Source organism: Schistocerca piceifrons, chromosome 1, assembly GCF_021461385.2.
Source record: "Schistocerca piceifrons isolate TAMUIC-IGC-003096 chromosome 1, iqSchPice1.1, whole genome shotgun sequence".
In the NCBI taxonomy this organism is placed as follows: domain Eukaryota; kingdom Metazoa; phylum Arthropoda; class Insecta; order Orthoptera; family Acrididae; genus Schistocerca; species Schistocerca piceifrons.
The window spans coordinates 1203866064-1203886328 of NC_060138.1; the positions used below are offsets into that span (position 1 = coordinate 1203866064).

Sequence of the window (20265 nt, forward strand, 5' to 3'; positions counted from 1 at the left end):
GCAAAGAGTAGATAATGTTGAAACGAAAGTAGAAAATATCAGTACTAACATTGCTAACATTGAAAGTAAAGTAGCTTCAGTAACTTCTGGTAATGGTAATGTACAACAAGTTGTAGCTGCAAACGCCGCTTTTATCGGGTGTCGGCAGTTTTTGCGGTTCGATCCAGATAAAAATATCCATCCGCTAGATTTCTGGAACGATTTTGAAGATGTGATTCCATCAACTTGGTCTGAACGAGAGAAAATCTCGTTTATTAGAAGCCATTTAGCAGGTGACGCCATGCGTTGGTCAGCTGATGTTATGTTAAAGTGTAAAACATTAGCGGAGTTTAAAACAGCTTTCATTAATGAGTATTGGTCTAGCAATAAGCAAAATGAAGTGTTGAGAGAATTTTGGAGTGGAAAACGCTTCAATGCAGGTAAGGAATCAATTAAAGAGTTTGCTAGGTCATGGATTTCACGGTTGTCACATTTGGCGGAAAAGCTGAAACCTGAAATGATTATACTAGGTCTTGAAGCCAAACTGCCATGGTATTGGCAAACTAGAATTATATCTGCCCCTAGAGACAATCTGGATCGTTTCATTGAGTATTTGGAACGTGTAGAACGTGTTGCTGCCAATGAGGAGCAAGCACGTAATAACCGAAATGCCAATAACAATAATAGTAATTTTAGGAACGAGCAAAGTGGCAATGTAAACATTAGAACAGTAGGTGTTCGCCGTCCTAAGAGAGGTAGGAATTGGGGAAATAATTATCAGAACCAACAATGGCATTCAAATGACAGTAATGTTGTGCCAAACAAAAATATGCATGTAAACCACTGTACGGAAAGCAATGCTATGCCAGTTAACTATAATGAAAATAAAGGAAACAGCAGTAGGCCGAGGCAGGAAAACTAGTTCCCGTCTATGAGGACACTGGCGCTCACCAGGCGGTTACTTTTCCTAAGCCAGTAGTTAAGGGAATTGGTAAGACAGATCAGAATACTCAAACTGAACATGTGGATGAAGAGTCGATAGCACCTAAGGATACAACAGAAATATTAGATCACTCACAGTATTTGATAGATACCGTGTTAGAAACGCTTTCTAAGTGGGAAGAGAAAGAGAAGGCGCAGCAGTGTAACAGTAGGGATGAGCTACAAAATACTGAATTGACAGGTGAAGAAGCAGAAGAAATTCATGCTTATATTTACGATGAGGATGATGTGCTCTTATCTAAAGTGCCTGTGCAGGATGTTGATAATGTACTAATAGATTTAGGACAGGAGATAAGTGGGAATGTAGAGGGTAGGCTGTTTGGGGCCGATGAACCCAGTAGCTGTGACCAGTTGTCACTTGAGAAGGAAACCGACGATAATGGTGAAAGTGGTTTAGCTGTAACTAATATTATGCCCGGTCTGGAGGCGCAGAATCGCTCAGACTACAGTAATTTGGGTCATGTTCAGCAAACTAAATGTAATGAAGTCGTGCGGTGTTTCGATTTAAAATTAATAGACCGACTGGAAAAGGCAGCTGAAAATGTAATTCAGGAAACCCCTACACACTGTGACCTAAATGTAATGAAGACAGATGTCGATCACTTTAGTTGGAGACAAATCCAAAAGGAACTACTAGATGAATGTGAGGAACCACCTGTACAACCTAGAATAAGCCACCCTATAATAATAGTGAATATGTTGGGTATCAATGTACGTTGTCTCTTAGACAGTGGAAGTGAGGTGAGTGCAATATCTCAGTCCTTCTTTGATGCATTACCTGGTAAAGACAAACTTACTGTAATGAGGGTATCAGGACTAAGAATAATTGGTGCTACTGGCAAGGTGTCAAAAACGGTAAAGCAAGAAGCTTTACTACCCTTTAACATTAATGGTAATTTAATTGATCATCCATGTTTAATTGTAAACAATCTCAGTATTGAGGTTTTAATTGGCATAGATTTCTTGTCGAAATATCAGAGTGTTGTTGATTTTGAAAGAAGCCAGTTAAAAATGGTCTTGCCAATAACCGGAGTAATTATAGTACCTTTTAGTGATAAACATGTAGTAACTGATGATGGAACTTGGGAGCTGCCTATACGAGTTCTGAAAAATAGGAGGTATTGGGACGAAGGTGTTAATCTTAATAACAATAAGCTGAATACAGAAGAAGAAGAAGAAGCAATTATTTTAGACAAAATAGAAGCTAAATTGCAGGAAATCGATAGGATTTCAGGCAATCAAAAGGAAGAACTGAGACAGGTTCTAAAAAGGCATCATAAAGTATTTTCAGATCGACCTGGCAGATTCATAGGTAGCCACTGAATGCTGTAGGGAGGAGGTTGTTCTGTAACCTCTACACAGTGTGGCAGCTGTGCAGTCCCAGCTGTGTGAGATCTTCTTTCCCATTTCAGATCTCACTCATTCTTCCTCTTTCCTGTCCTCAAAAATTTCGACATCTTCTTCCAACACATAAAATTTTCCGGTATGGTTATCTTTATAGCATTAAACCAATGAATGCGGTAGGGAGGAGGTTGTTCTGTAACCTCTACACAGTGTGGCAGCTGTGCAGTCCCAGCTGTGTGAGATCTTCTTTCCTTTTCAGGTCTCACTCACTCTTCATCTTTTCTATCCACCTAAAATTTCTAACTCTTCTTTACAGCATCAAACCAATGAATGCTGAAGGGAGGAGGTTGTTCTGCAACCTCTACACAGTGTGGCAGCTGTGCAGTCCCAGCTGTGTGAGATCTTCTTTCCTTTTCAGGTCTCACTCACTCTTCATCTTTCCTATCTAAAAAAATGTCGACCTTTTCTTTCCAAATACTAAAATTTTCCGTTATGACTATCAAGCCAGCATTAAGCCAATGAATGCTGTAGGGAGGAGGTTGTACTGTAACCTCTACACAGTGTGGCAGCTGTGCAGTCCCAGCTGTGTGAGATCTTCTTTCCCTTTCAGGTCTCACTCATTCTTCCTCTTTCCTGTCCACAAAAAATTTCGACCTCTTCTTTCCAGACATGAAAGTTTTCTGTCATGGCTATCAAGCCATGAGTTATGGAACCATTCTATCCACCGATTAGTGAAGAAAAATACCTAATGTGACAAACCTAATAGTGACAAACAATAGAGAAGTATGAAGTAATTAAGATAAAATATATTGGAGTAACAAGTATGTGTAGAAACCTGGTAATATAGTAAGTACAAAGTGTTGTTTTATTGGAAATGGTCCCACAATAATATTAAAAAAAATGTACAAATTCGTGTTCAAGCAGGATCTGAAGTGGTAGTGAAACCTAGTGTATGCATTAGAGCTAACTAAGAAATAGTAAAAGAGATTGCTTAGTGTTAGGAAAAATATGCAGATAAGTTGTAAGATTAAACTCACCTGGTGTAGCAAGGAAAGGCAGTGTATGGAATTGAGCAGTGTTTGTGGTTGAGACGTGAAGGACACGTCCCTGAAATATTTATAAGGTTGGAGCTGGCCATTATTTAGTGTAGTGTGTGACAGGATACACCTACACGTATTGAGGTTATGAGTTGGAGGCGTGAATGCGACCATAGGTACCCTTATGTTAGAGCAGCTCATGGTGTCCTATAGGTTTAAGGAATTTAGCATTACGCTCGTCCATAATTACTTGATGCACTTTAGTGGTAGGTCCGAGAGAGACTACCTGAGGTTTCAGCGTCCGATTGAGTGGAAATGGATTGCCACGTGAGCAAAATGATCAGCTGCAATACACTAAAGATATGAAATAAATGTACTTTCCTATGCTTTAAATGTTAATAGAGTGAGTGTTAAATAAGTACATACACTAGCAAAATGAATAAATAACATACTGACAGGCGTGAAACATTATTTTAGCTCAGCATGAATACACTTCAAAGTAAGTAAGTACGTAATTGCAGATGTGGAACTGACAACAGCAGAGGACCAATAAGTGGATTTTGTAGTCAACTAACGTAGTGTGTTTTGAACACTCACAACTGTACTATTACCAAAAGTTACTCACATGTACAAAGAAGCTGAGAAAACAACCACTAATCATACTCATACTATCTCTAAGAATAAAGTAATCAAAGATGAGTCAGTTAAGTGCTTAAAATACAAATGTATTCAGGAATGTACCGAGCATTGGTTCAGCGTTCCGGCCCAGAAATAAGAAATTCAGATTAAATATGATTTATGATTGTATGCCTTAGGAGCATAAATTTTCTCCAGTACGTGACTAACGGCGTTTTGAACCATTTGTTTAACGATTTTATGACAATTAAGTAACAGTGAGAGAAAAATTAAAAAGGTTCTGTTAACTTTGTTCCAGCAAAATATTGGAAGATAAAATGTATATATCCCCATTTCATTGTGACCCACCCTTAGATAATAAGTGAACAGAGTCTGAGGCACTCTTTTTGTTTGTTCTACAGGACAAACCAGATAATGGCAGCCTGGTAGCTGCGTGAAAGCGTGGAGTGACTTGGACACAACTCACAGTGACCCCTCCCCTTTCCCCCATGTAATTTAGAGAGAACGTGAAGGACGCACACCATAGCAACTTCCCCTCCTCTACCCTTGTGAATGGAAGTGTAGGACGCCAGCCTAAGCGGCTACAACCACGTGTGTAAAAATTATTTGTGAACTTTTCTTTCAGGTTTAGAAAAGACTGCTAAGAGATAATCATCTGTTTATGTATCATGTTATTTTCTTTGAATATGTGTATGTAAAAATGTATTTAATGTAGTTAAGATTTTTATAATTTTTCAATTTGTATGTGTTTGTTTGTCTAAGGCAATATGTATGTCAAAATATTTCGTTGACTTTGCTTAAAATTTTGAGTAATGACATTGTTTAAAAAGGCAGTGAACATGCCTACAATTTAAATAATAGGTAATAAGTTTTCTTTAATGTTTCTACAGGTTTATATTTCGATTTTAAATTTTCATAGGGAGTTAAACTGTACTCTTGCTTCCCTTTTTGTAATTAAATTTTTTTTTCATTCATTAACATTCATAAACAAAAAAAATTTAAGTAGAGGGTGATGTAGGGAAGCAGCCTACTCACGCTGTAGTAAATTCACATCAGTTTCCATTATGTGCCAGCCAGTCTGCTGTAACTAGCTCTGACGTCATAAATGTTGCGCAATACCTTAAAAATCAAGGAAATGAACTAAAACTTTTCTAGCATGTCAGAAATAATATTAAATTAATGTGTGTTAAATATCAGTTCGATAACTTCAGCCATTTCCGAAATTTGGACGTTTTTCTGGAAAAATCATTGGCGCAACAGAAAAGAGCTAGAGACTTCAAAATTTATATTTAGATTCATCTTTCATAATGATTTAATAAAAACAGTACTTTGGATTTCACAAATTAAGACTTTAGTGGAAATTCATGATTTTCTGGTTTTCGTCTCAAAACTGAAGGAAGCAAGATAGATTAAGTAGGTTAATAAATAAGGCTAGGATGTTTAGATTTAAATAGGTTGGAGGTTCGCTATGATTATGAAAATGTGTAAAGTTTCTTTTTAATACCTATAAAATTGTAGCGATAGCGGATCTCAAAAGGGACAGTTCAGAGCTCATCTGCTGCGTGCAGTGTAATTTAATTAATTCTCTCGCCCAAAGTATTTAACTTAGCCACGTCAAAATTTTATTATCAATACTTACCTGCGTGCTGAATGCACGTTTAAATTAAGAGCTTCTTCGGCCATCAGCCAAAGAAGCTATAAATTATTATGTATCTTGAAGTGGTGCGTTACTAGCCCAGCGGCTAGTCGGGAGAGCGGATTTGATCAGGCGATCCCTCAGCCGTCCGCACCGCGGCTTTATATATAAGAACACTGCGCGAGGAAGCAAGGCCCCAGTTCTCTCCAGACGCTGAATGACACGCCATCTGTGTCGGTAGTCGCGTCGCATCAGTGTATCTGCTACAAACAGCCTCGGGTGCCGTATTAAGTTACTAGAGATACGCGGAACTATGAAAACATTTCATGTGAAGTGTTAATTCTGGAATGATTTTCATTATCTAGCTTCAGTTTGCGTATTGTCGTATTTTCACGTGCCGTCGCGGGACAGACATTCTACCAAATATATAGCGTGGCGTTTGATGAAGTATTTTCATCAAATTATGGCGAGCATTCTTTTTTAACATTTAATTCGGACATTTATAGTTGCATCAGCGCATTAGACTCTGAACTGCTCTGTTAGTTAGGTTGTAGGGATACTTGTGGTTTTTATCAGTGAATTTCAGAATATACTCAACTATTTTGGAAAACCGTTTTTGATTAGAAATCCCGGACAATCTCCTAATTCCTCAGAGCTATAAGCTGCAGCTATAAGAACATTCTCAGGCAAAGTGGGCACTAGGATATCTATTTACTGGCTCCAAGTTTTATTAAATCACTTTCTGGGGGCCACGAAGTAAATAGAGAGCCAGTGTTGAGAACGGCAAAAGACAGCATTAACAACATTCTAAAAGCTAGAAACTGATTCAACACGCAAGCGTTTATACAACAGTAGATTTATTCTTATTCCAACGCATCCGCCGCCCCACACTGTTCTTGAGTACTGCTGGAATGTTTGAGATCCGTAGCACGTCTGATTGAAGGAAAACATCGAAGCAATTCAGAGGCGAGCTGCTAGATTCGTTACCGGTAGGTTCGAGCAAAACGTATTGTTACGGAGATGCCTCGGGAACTCAAATGAGACTCGCTGGAGGGATGGTGACGTTCTTTTCGAGAAATACCGTTGAGAAAATTTGGAGATCCGGCATTTGAAGTTGACTGCCGAACGATTCTACCGCCGCCAACATACATTAAGGACCACGAAGATAAGATAGGCGAAATCAGGGCTCATACGGAGGCATATAGATAGTCATTTCTTCCCTGCTCTATTTGCTAGTGGAGGCTTGCGAGGTATCTGTCTAGATGTAAATGTACTCCAAAGTTGAAGTACGCGGGATAATACAATTTTTGTGGGCAAAATGTCTAAACTTCACACAGATTCACTGCGATATTCTGGCAATATATGAATCAAATGCAATGTCGCGTCCAGCCGTAATGTAATGGTGCCAATAATTTGGGTAAGGCCTCACAGACGGGAATAATGCTTATCGGAAAGCAGGGCCATGGAGATCACCCACAGATGACAGTTTGTGGAAGTCCATCGTTCTCGTGGACAGCGACTGATGGTATAAGTAAAGAAATGAAGGAGTACAATCGTACCTTCAATGAACTTTATTTCAAATGACTAGTTTCGGCGCAACGGCATCTTCAGGTCCACTATAAACCAAAAGAGTACTTTCGTTCTTTGGCCCATATAATACTATGTAGTTGTCTTGGATTGCATACATTAGGGGTGTGTGACCTAGAGCGTCTTATCACCACTGTCACTTCACAACACGTTGTAGAGTATACTCTTCCGGTGTATAAAATTTATTGGCTGTACGATAGAGTGGCCAACGAATGAAAGTGCTCTTTTGGTTTATAATGGACTTGAAGATGGCAGAAGTATTAGACCGAAACTAGTCATTTGAAATAAAATTCCTTGCTTATACGGCAAGCGGGAGTAGACTCGTGAAAATCTGAAAGCAACAGTTACCGAAATACAGTAACTGATAACACCATTAACACGTTACCAAATATTTGATGTATTCCCTTTCGTACTGACAAACTGTCTACGATGTACGTGCGCGAACCAAACCGAGCAAGGATAAAATCTTATACAGTGGTGGACTGACAAGTCAGTGAGCGATTCAGAGATGAAGTGTATGACAGATTTACATAACTGTTGACATATGTAAAGAAGACAAGCTGATAACTCAAACTTTGCGAGAACAGCGTCTGTGGATTTAGGTAAAATGGGTAACAGAAGAAGCAAAGCTAATGTTACAACAGAAACATGAATAACTGGTTAAAAATACACAGTTCTGCTCGACAACGTATAAGAAAACTACATAGAGTAGTGACCATATACGTGTGACATTCCACGCAGTCTTACGCCTAGCGTAGGTAATTCCCCAAATTTTTTCTCCACAACAGTGTATGTGCGTTAGGAGGGAATCTGTTTTGATTCTTCAACGTCTCTGTCTCAGTAGACACTTCTTGCTAAAAAATGTGGTTCCCCAGTATTAAATTTTGCTGAGGTGAGAAAGGTGGTTGTTTTGTCTTTTACGAGTAAAGTGTCCAGGTTTTCTCCAAGCTCAACACAGGATAAATTGTTTTCGCACGAGTCTACAAACTAAGTAGGAAAATAAGTCGAAGAAAATTTCAAAACACTGCTAGAAAATATTTGCACTAAGGGTGCCTTCATGTGTTCTTCCATGTCAACAGCGTATCGCCACAAGAATCACCCCATGTCCCTTTCATCAGTGTTCCATATACCTTATAATGACAGCCTTTCAAACAGCAAATGAGGGTATTAACATGGGAGTGTAAATGAAAAACCATACTTCGCCGAGACCTCATAGGTCCTGTTGGAAATTCTTCCGTAGTCTTACTTGGCTGGTAAACAAAAATCACCAACTAATATACTACTAACTGCAATTGATGCATATGTAATTGTGTATAATTATTTCAGTTTTTATTACTATTGAAGAGTACTTGCACACTGTCACAAATATTTCTGTAGTCTTGTTTATAATTTTTCAGACATCTATTATAACAAACTGGTTGATTTAAAGCTCTTATAAACAGTCAGGTAAGCATTTTAATACACATATTTTAGACATAAGATATACAACTAGTATTCCCTCCAGCTTCAGAAATATTGTACAGATTTAAAAACTCTAAGTTAACTGTGAGGTTTATGGTATTTTATTTTCTTAGTTTCATAAGAAATTCATTTTTGTATTGTTATTTGGTTTTCATTGATTTCACATTTCCGTCCAATAATGGATACTTACATGAATTGTACTCTGATTTTGCTGTTAGTAATATTCAAAATACCAACGGCCTTGCCGTAGTGGTAATACCGGTTCCCGTTCAGATCACCGACGTTAAGAGCTGTCGGGCTAGCCAAGCACTTGGATGGGTGACCATCCCATCTGCCGAGCGCTGTTGGCAAGCGGGGTGCAATCAGCTCTTGTGAGGCAAACTGAGGAGCTACTTGACTGAGAAGCGGCGGCTCCAGTCTCTGAAACTGGCATACGGCCGGGAGAGCGGTGTGCTGACCACATGCCCCTCTATATCCGCATCCAGTAACGCCTGTGGGCTGAGGATGACACGGCGGTCGGTCGGTACCGTTGGGCCTTCCAAGGCCTGTTCCGACGGATTAGTTGTATTCAAAATACATATTTACTGAATTTCGTGTTGACACAGTGATTTTCTTAATAAATTAGACTGCTATAGCAAATTTGTCTGTTGTTTATTTTCTTCTTCTGATCCCTGAATTCCAATCCTACCTAAAATATATAGATCTACTTATTTTCTGGAGAACTGTTTGATTTTATGAGACCAGTTAATTTTGTGAAATTACAAAACGTGTAACGTCACGTGCTTCCTGTCTGTACTTGCACTGACACGTGTGTGTTTGTTGTGTTGCAGAGCAACCGCAGCCAGCCAGCCATCGGGCTGAAGCAGACGCCCAAGGCGCGGGTGAGTACGCCCACGAAGCTGCTCAACGGCGCATGCGCAGTGCAGGACAGCCCCTGTATGCCGCGCACAGCCGCGCTGCGCCCCTCTGCAGCCTCGTCTGCCTCTCGCAATCCCAGCTCCAACGAAGTCTTCCTTTGCGTGTCTGACGATCTGAATCAGTATTTAAATGATGGAAATCGCTCTTTTGCCACAGCTGTTTGGTGTTGCAATTCGCAGTGAAGATCAAACAAGTCCGTGTAAACGGCGTGCTTCGCTCTGCAATGGCTTACGAATGCATAAGCTTTGCTCGTCCAGCACTGCTTAAAAACAAAAATATTTATTAATGACCCAGCACATCTATCATAAGAATAAATTCTGTAACTCATTGGTTTCAGTAACATCAGAAAGAAGTTATGACTCTTGTTCATATAGGGTAATATAAAGCTAATAAGCAAAGTGTTTTGAGCGTTCACGATCACGTAATCTAAAAACCAAAAAAAGGTGAATAGATGTCGTTATCAGTGACATTTCCGATTACTGTGCCAAAGAGTAGTTCTCCTATTCGTGAAATGCGGAAGTTCTTTTACTATCCAATTTATAAACATTTTTCTTTTTCCCACTTTTTAGCTACGAAAGAGTGACGTATTTCTGTTGCCTTGCCTCTCGTGAACTTCGGCCAACGTCTGTTTAATGATTTTTCTGACTTTTCGCTACCACGAATGTGTGGTATTATCAAAAATTCGCGCTATTTGGCAGTGTTAGCAGTCGCTCTGTCGAAACGTCAGAAAAATCACTAAACAAAGGACGGTCTAGGGGATCAAGATGATCGTAGATAACTAAAACGTCATTCTTGCGTAGTTACAGGCTCTACGTCAACAAGTGGCCACAAAAGCCTCAGTAATTTTGTACTAAGGAAGATTTTCAGATCATCACAATAAAACGCGTAGAACTCCTAACGCATGAAGGGAGGACTTTGAAAATATAATTATTTATGGCCTTCAGTTCTGTTATCCCTATCTTCTACAACATGATAAGGTTTGCTTCGGATCTTTTTCTAACCGGAACTTTCCTAAGACAACATTTTGTCGCAGAAAATTCTATATGATGAAATGAGAAAGAAACTTTTCCTCAATAAAAGTAAAACATTTACTGTAAAACTAACACTCTAAATCGCCATTTTCATTACTTTGCTTAGAATAGTTTTATAGACAGTAATGAAAAATCTTTTTCAGTAAGACGTTATTTCCCTTAAGCTGAATAGAGTTTTTAACAAACACACACACAAAGTTTCATTAAGCAATACTATCTAGGTGAAGCTAATGGTAAATATGACCAGCTACTAACAAACCACATATTCCCAGTATACTGTCACAATTTTCGTTTTTTTATTGTGGGTGGATAAGTATCTAAATTACTGACTTCTACAACGCTTATGTTGTGTTCTGACTCGAAATTTATTCCGGAGAATGCTACCAAAAAATGCACCGAAGTTTCCAAAACTTCAGTACACAATTATAACGGATGTGATTGTCTTTACATATGGTAGCATCTTCTATATATATATATATATATATATATATATATATATATATATATATATATATATATATATATATATATTACCTTTCTTTTCATTGCCTATCCTAAGACAGTGCACCCATTACCACCTACTCCATTGTGGTCCTGTTTGTGTACAACATATGCCACTTTTATAAGCTATAGTTTCTATACATGGTGTTCTTTCCCAAATTTTCCTGTAACCAATTTGAGAATTATCACCGAGTGTAACAATAAAGATTTATCTCCTTTTAATTAGGTTAATACCCTAATCCAATTACTTTAACACATTAGAACAGGAAATATTATAAGTACTGTGTTATACAAAAGACAATATATGGCCAGCTGAATGTGTTCATACTAATAAGCATTCTTGGAAAATAAATTCAGACGTTTGCTGAATATGTGCCTGTCATGTCACATATGTATTTTTTTCCTATGTGTCTAATTCCTCATTATTCTGGTATGAGAAGTCCACAAATATTTTCATGTTTCATTGAATTTTTCGTACCATTTTATTCATTCATATTGCACTGTTACAACGTTCATAAATTTAGGTTGTACAACACAATGTGTTCGAACAAAAACCATCTCCGTTTTGCAAGTCCACTGTTCTTGTATCTACTGTATATCCACCTACGAATCTGCTTATAAGTTAGACATCATTATGAAAAATGTGTATACAGTGCGTATTCTTGTGTAAACACTACATAAAAGACTACATAATTTTTTGTATTATACGATTTAAAATGTGTTGACATGTACATTTAGAAGAAAAAATTGTAATAAACCAAATTAATGTAATTCTTAATATTTCACTGCTAATTTATTATAAGAAACAAGCTAATCTAAAAAATTACTATTTTGAATTTTATAGACAAATAACTTGTGCCTATTACTGAAAGTAATTGCTTTGTAACTCATCTACATACACTCCTGTACTTCTTATTTATCTGTTTTCAAACACAGTGATAAGATAAAAATCGAAATTCTCAGTTGCAAGCTTTTGTTGCCTTTCTGTTGAATAACATTACGTGTGTCCGTGGTCTAACCTGATAAGCTGTGCGGGTCAGTCTACTATGCCCCTGCTGCTGGAGCTCCGCCTGGCAGTATGGTGATATCAATGACAGGAACTCAGGTAGTAGCTACTTAGGGTCTGACGCTGATACATGAAAGACTGTGTTTTAGATAACATCATATAAAACTTACAAATACTCATTGGCATTCAAATTAAAAGTATAGATGAAGTAGTAAAGGGACACAAGAAAAAATACGAAACAGGAATTTAAATCGAGGGAAAAGGATAAGATTCGCCAGTAATACTGTAACTATGTCAGGGACTGACACCGAAGGTTGAGAGACCAAAATGGATATCATCCTGAAACTAGATATTAACATGGACATCATTTACCGCAAAACAAGGGTAACGGAATTACGGCAACTAACGCTAAATGATTTAGTTTAGAAAATGAGACACTGAAAGCAGTAGATGAATTCTATTAGTTGTGGAGCAACGTAACGAACGTTGACAAAAGTAAACAGGATACAAAATGCAGACTGGCAATAGCAAGAAAAGATTTTCTGGAAAACAGGATTAAATTAATACTGAATAACAATTTCAGTGGGGAAACCACATTAAGATGCTGTTTGACACTGATTTTTCGAGAATTTTTTTGGGTCTGATGAATTAATTAGTATTTAATCTAATTTTGATATCATTTCATTCATATTTCTAACAGTTTTTATGAATTTTTTTGAATAGTTTCAGCCAAAAATAACAAAGTTACGCTGTGATGCCCGCTGAAGATTTGTGAGTATAGTTCTCCAATTGGGTGCAGTGTAGCCATTTCGATTTTCATCTTAAATCAAAAAGGTTTTGATTTTATATTAATAACTTATTTTCTAAGAATGTGAACCTCAATGCTGGTGAAAATAATGAAAATTAAAAATTTTTCAGGCGTTGGAACGATTTACTTCGATTGCCATGATCTTTTTTCTCTAATTATGCAAAGAAAAATACCCTTAAAATCATAATATCATCTCACAAGTTGGTTCATATAATTCGTTATTTTATAAAGAATCATACAATGAATTTTCATAATGATCGGTTCTATACTTTTTGCAATAGACTGCAGGCAAATGTGAAAAAAAATCATTTCGAGATAAACGCGTTAGAAAAATAAATTCTCGAAAACTAGAAACTCAAGGAAGTTAACAATAATGTAAAATGCTTACCGATTAATTTGCGATTCCAGCACCATGTAAAATCCTTCATCTTCTTCAAAGGTTTCGTTTCGCTCTTGCAGCAGTGCTTTCCAGACCTTCCTTCGATTTCAAAGACCTGCGTCGATTCTGCCGGCTCACGCGCTGGTTATCCATTTGTTCGGCATAAATGAAGCTTTGCGTGCCTACTACAATTCCTGCCTCGTTCATGGCCATCAGAAGGGATGAATTTCCTTCACTGAATAAGCCCGCTGCTAAATACGATGCCAATTCAGTGACTTCTAGTCCGGAGTGCAAGTGTTTAGGAGCTAATCGCCAAATAGTGGAATTAAAACTTTCATTCGCATTTTGTGTGTGGCCTCCTAAACATCTCTCCAGTAATTCATCCCCTGATAAATCTTCATATATTGGAAGAACTTCCTTCGGTACGTCGGGGTGCAATGGAGTAGGATGCGGTTCACGTTCCATTCCAAGGGCTGTTCGTCGCACCAGTTGTCTTCTGCCTCTGGGCAATACTCGTGTCGAGGATTTTCATCCGCGTAAACCATATGGTAGTATGTCGCCAAATTGCTTTTTTCACCGATGTGCACTCGGTTTTGTGTTAATAAATCTAAACGAATGCGAATTTCGATTTGAAATTTTGACAGCGTATTCTTGGATAGTTATGCTAACAATTTATGCAATAAAAAATAGGATATTTTGAATCTCCTAATGCTGTTTGCCCCCTTAAGACTAATAAAATCTTTTCAGAAAGTATTTACCTGCAGTGTAACCTTATATGGAAGATAAACAGAAGAGACATGAAGAGAACAGCTTTTGAAAACCGGTGATGCAGGATAATGTTAAAGGTTATATGGGGAGATCAAGTAACTGCCGAAGTGTCATAAATGGACTCAAATAAGAGAACAGTAGCTAGGACACATCTAAGGTATGAAGAAACAGTTAATTTAGTAACTGAGGGCAGTATTGGGTGTAGAAGTTTCTGAAGACTAGACTTGACTACAGAAAGCAGTTTAAGCGGATGTATGCAGGGACGAAGAGACAAGCGTCGGATAGAGGAGCGTAGGAGAGACCTTCACAATGGAGACAACGCGATACTCTGCAAGTTGTGGAAGAAACTGCAGGTTCATCAATTCAACAATAAAATTCTTGTAACGATTCACGCTTGACTAAAGGACGATACTCGGACGGAAAAAGTGGCAACAACAAGAAGGAGTTGTGCGGCACAAGCAAAAATTGGAAGACTTGTTTCTACATCTGAGAGACGACGTCTGTTCAAATTTCGCACCAGTCGCATATGAATGGCGCTAATAGCGGCGCTGTAAGGATGCAAATCAGGTTTGCTTTGAACACTCGCTGTAGCAGTCGTGGGCGGTAATTGCCTTTGGACGCGACGAGATGGTATTAGTCAAGAATGCGTTTAAGGCGACGAAGACGCCATTGTCAACACCTCACTGAGCTTGGACGAGGTGGTATAATAGGGCTACTAGAAGCTGGAAGTTCCTTCTACGATACTGAAGAAACACTTCCAGGGATGTAAACACTGTACACGATTGCTGACGAGGTGGTGACGAGGATGTACCGTCGCAACATCAGACTCCGAACGGCCACCGAGAGGGAAGACTGTCGCGTTCGGTGTACGGGTCTGACTCATGTTACTGCATCTGCAGTACTGCACTGGCACCACAGTGACATAAATGTGTTACTTCAGGGACAGCTCCGACACTGACCCCAAACCACAGCAGATTGCGACTTCAGTAGTTTCATTGTAGGGCAGTGTGGAGGTCAGTTGTGTTTTCTGAAGAAAGCTGGTTCTGTCTCAGTGCCAATGATGGCCGTTTGTTGGTCAGAAAGAGGCAGGTGTGCGCCTGCAACTAACCTGTTCACGGCCTGGATACACAGGGCTTACACCTGGAGTTATGGTCGAAGGTGCCATTTTGTCAGACGGAAGGAGCGTTCTCGTGGTTATCCCACGCAACCTGACAGCAAAATTGTGCGTCAGTCTGGTGATCCGAACTGTTGTGCTGCCGTTAATGAACACCATTCAAGGAGATGCGGGGATGCTTTCCAACAGGATAACGCTCGCGCACGCACCGCTGTTGTATCCCAAAATGTACTGCAGGGTGTCGACGTGTTGCCTTGGGTTGCGCACTCACCAGATCTATCTCCTATGGGACATTCTCGTTCAATTCCAGCGTCATCCACAAACAGCATTAACCGCCCCGATCTGACTCTCATACACGAAACAAGTTGCGTTTTAATGCAACACGCATAGAATTCCATCCCACAAATTGATATCCGGCATCTGTACAGCAAAATGCATGCACACCTATGTGCTTGCATTCAACATTGAGGCATTCACACCGATTTTTAATGTATCAGCACTTAACATTTGCAACAGCTTATCTCGCGTTTGCCTTAACCTGTGATCTTACAATATTAATTGCTTCAGCATGTTAGCTAGACATGTGTTTCCTGAAACTTCATTACTTTATATTAATTATTTCTTGATGTTGTGATTTCTTTTCCCATTAGTGTATATTTTGTACATCCATCCTCAGTCTCAGATTTATAGTGGGGCAATAGCTGATGAATATATGAAAAGTAACGGAAACACTGTCAGCTGTGTGTCCGTATATACTTAAATTGGACCAGATTCGGAGCCAGTGATGTCGTATTTAGTGTGGTAAAACGCGGGTTTGGGTGTCGATCCGATTAAAATTTTATCATTTTTTTACCATGCATAACATGAGGAGTTTGTATTGGTTAACAATGACGGATGGCGTCATAATGGTCTTTCATGGACCTGTTTTTTTTTTTCATTTCTGTTCTATTTCACTTTTACTGCAGGTTTCTCTCTTAATACGTTATTCAGTACTTCATACGATGCTTTACTCACTCTTAATAGGGTACCTTCTACATGAGTGTAATGACCACGGATTACTGATGCATTTGTCATGAGCAGGGGTCGTCGCCTTTTTAATTATTTTGGTAACTTTTGGGGTTATGGTTTTTATGTTTATTGCATAGTTAAGAACTCTCTTTTTTTTGCTGTACTGGAGAGAGTGTGTTGAAATTACTATACATATTTCACTGTGTTACGTGCTCAATATATGCGATTGGCTCCTCTTATTGAGCAACGCACCTGTTGTTGAAGTCGTTTGGGTTTCAGAAGTATATAAATTATTACAGAACAGAACTAATTATGGTTACTTTATGATTTCATAACCTCGCCGATGTTGTGAATTTATGCAAGTGACTTGTTTTATGTTCTGTTTATTATCATAAATTTGTTTGGTAACAGTTGCTTTTGACATTATGATCTTGTATTTATTGAACAACTAATGCTATTGTCATATTTTCTGTACATATGCACTTAATGACAGTGGATTGGACCATTTAAATAAACAGATACAGACACACGGCTGACAGTGTTTACATTTCTTCTCACAAAAGAAGATATAGGCTGGTAGGAGACATGCAGACTTTTGCAAGCAAGATCTCCGAAAATGATCAATCATTCAAAAAAAGTCTGACACTGAAGGGTGCGTAGGTAGAGGAGGACACTAGATATCGTCAGAGTTCTGGTAGCAGCTTCATTTTTTTTTTCAGCGTGATAGTCGCTCCTCCTTTATAAAGTGAAATGACGTGTGAATCACTGTGCAGTATTTGTGTGTGAACACAGCTCGGTCTGGACCACACGTTATTTCTTACCATAGCCTTGTGTAATCTTTTTCCTACCGCTGCCTCTCTACAGGAGCCGGCAGCGGTCTGTACATATTTCAGGAAGGGGCCGTGCTGTGTTTGCTCTCTGGTGTCTTTACTCCTTTCCCTCTCCTGCAACGTTCCTTTTCCTTTCATTTCTTCTGCTGCACCTCACCCGCCGCCGCGGGCAGCACTGGTCTCTTGCTAATGAGTAGAAGCTGGCAAAACTTCATTTATAACTTCCGACTTGGCCAGGTTTCACTCAAAACTAATTTCATTCCGCGAAACTTCCAACCTTAATATTCGTATTTTAATTTCATCTATTACAGTTCCTAAACTGCCAACTTCTGTCTTGGATAAAACGGCAAGTTTCCCAGGAGTGTCCAGCGAAAGCAGACTTTCCGCAAATCTCTGAGGCCTTTCTGTGCTGTGTGTGCTGTGGTCTCCACCACGAACGCCCGCCATCATCCAGCAGGTCAATACCGAACTCCATTTGGGCTCGAGTGTCAGCCTTGTTTTCTACTCTTGTTCGGAAACATCTGAGGTAGTTCTTTAGAGGCAAGATATCAAAATGCATTGATGAGACACCTAGTTTCTCGTTCAAAACGATGCTATACTATAATTACCTGACACTGTCAGAAGGAGAGTACCTCTTTATCCGCGTAAAAAAGCTACCAAAATAGAAGTTGTATTGCCCAGATCGCAGGTGATACATAACCTGATTACTAGTTTCAGTAAAATTATATTGCCGTCTTCAGATCATCGGCATTTATCCTAAATTAACAATATATCAACTAATCACTGAATTGTAATATCGTCGTTATGACGTACGGCTCGACTGACTCTGGATCAATGACGTCACAAGCTATTTGTTAAAAGACACTACCTCAGCTGAAGGTGGTGGGTGTGTGGCAAGTGAACATAGACACAAACTATGTGAGTCACCTGTGTAACTATTTGTGCATTCGTTTGTCACAAATCTTAGTCGCATTTAATTTTCTTGAATATATGCTTGGTATTGTTCATTTAGGAGCGGAAACTAAAAGAATATACTAACCATATCTTATCATTTAATTTATTTCTGAAATATCATCATTTGCGCACTGCTGTATTGACACTTTGTTAAACAACTAGTTTCGGTCATAAGGGGTACGTGGTCAGGTATTTTCAATACATGAAAAGACAAAAAATTAGCCACAGTTAGTAATTACAATAACAATCATAACACACAACTCATCTCACTCGATCTGTTGTGTACTTACAATGTGATGTCATTAATCAGATGCATGACAGATCATAACTATTGACAATCACCATGCGATAAACGAACACTCATGACAAATCATAACTATTAAGAATCACCATGCCGTAAACGAAAATGTTAACTCCAAATGTAATACTAGAGTATATACAGCATACAACAGGTAATATGGCAAATCGCACGTCAAGATTAGTGGCATGTGATCTTCAGTCATTAAAAAGTCAGCAAAGATGGTAGAATCTTAACCAAAGATGCTACACATAAAAAATGAATATTCTTAGAAATTACATCTCAGGAACCAATTCGACATGCAGTAACCTTCATATGATTGACCCAGTCATCAGATCAATAGGACTAAGTGAAACAATTACGACATTGTTATACCAACAAGAAAACTGAAAGTATCATTTTATCAAGCTGAACAATTTACATACAAATTATGGCCGTATTACATCATATCATTATCTAAATAAAAATGGTCAGAAGACCGAACATACTGTCTTGTAAGGTCTCACGAATCTTTATAAACGGCTTATAAAATTTTAAATTATTTTATTCTTATAAAATACGAGATACTAATGGTGCGAAAACTGAATTCAATGATTATTCAGAAACATACATCATTACAAAAATTACAACATCTTGTATATCCACTATGAATTTATTGCATATATAAATTATTTAAACGTAAAGTAGTGGTTATCTCAGAAAGGGAAGTGCATCTTTCCCGGCGTCAAACACCATTAAAACCTGCACCTCTAGTAGAAACAACGAGCGGAAAGATTTGAATGAGAAGTACATCCGCGAAAGTTGTGGGTGTTTCGAGCTCGTATTCATGGGTGCCCGAAATATTTGCCACGGAAGTGCAAGAGACGGTATTTATTTTTTCCCTGTGTGTGTGTGTGTGTGTGTGTGTGTGTGTTTGTGTGGTCCTTGGCGTAAGCTAGTTCAAGTTATAAGTAATCTTAAGTAGTTTGTAAGCCTAGGGACCGATGACCTGAAGTAGTTTGGTCCCATAGGAATTTCCAAAAATCATATTAACGCATTCTTCCGTCACTTCTTGGTGGAAAAATTTCTTTCTTAAGACTGAAAGAACAATGCGCAGTAATATTTATTACGAAGCGGTTTCCGAATTATTAAACCGTCATCAAGTATCAAAATGTCATGCCAGTGCTTACTTATCCTTGTGGTCTCTGGCTACTCGTATGATGATGCGCACTCGCGAAATTCTGTTCTGTAAAAAGATAAAAGATCAACGTATATACGTCGCTCAGTAAAACATTACTGCCTCTAGGTTTAGCAACTCAAAAGCGACTGAAGACGATCACAAGACTGTAGCTATAGAATACGGGAAGAAATAACATAATGACTTGTTTCTGTTCCTTGCAAGGGGATAGCCCAAATACTGGTATTTACAGTCATTCAAACTTCCTTGCAGAGTACAACTGCGTGTCTGTCGAGACTCGATCTCCGGACCTGCTCTGGTAGAGCATTTGCCCACTGAAGGCAAAGGTTCCAAGTTCGAGTCTCTGTCCAGTGCACCGTTTTAATCTGCCAAGAAGTTTCATATCAGCCAGACTCCTCTGCAGAGAGGAAATTTCTTTCATTTACAATCATTGTTTGTGGCCATCTAAATGTTTGTCTAAAGCCGGGAAAAAATGTACGCTGGACGTAGAATTGAAATTTGGTAGTTTCGTACAGTAACAAATCACGGATAAAACACAAATTTCGAATGCAAATTGCCACCCACACGTTTGCCGAGGAATAATTCATTACTAATTCTTTCTCCAGTAATGGAATACATAAGCACAGACGCGCTGCGTTTTGCACGACCTGACTCGGCTGCAAATATTTGTATACGGGGCAGTTAATCACCGCCCCAGCTGGCTGCGAGTTGATTAATTCGCGGCGCCTGCCGCTCGGGCTCCCAGCCGCACGCGCACCACAGATGCAGGAAGTGTTGCCTAAGCTGCAGGG

At 38.8% G+C, this 20265-nt stretch overlaps 1 protein-coding gene across 1 annotated transcript in view; it reads left to right on the forward strand.

Moving 5' to 3' along the window:
- The window catches only part of LOC124779368, a 1283837-nt gene that overhangs the window by 232907 nt on the left and 1030665 nt on the right, over positions 1 to 20265 (forward strand). The window contains exon 5 of the mRNA XM_047253707.1: positions 9513 to 9563. Coding sequence (XP_047109663.1) covers positions 9513 to 9563 — 51 coding nt within the window. The remainder of the gene's footprint in view (positions 1 to 9512; positions 9564 to 20265) is intronic.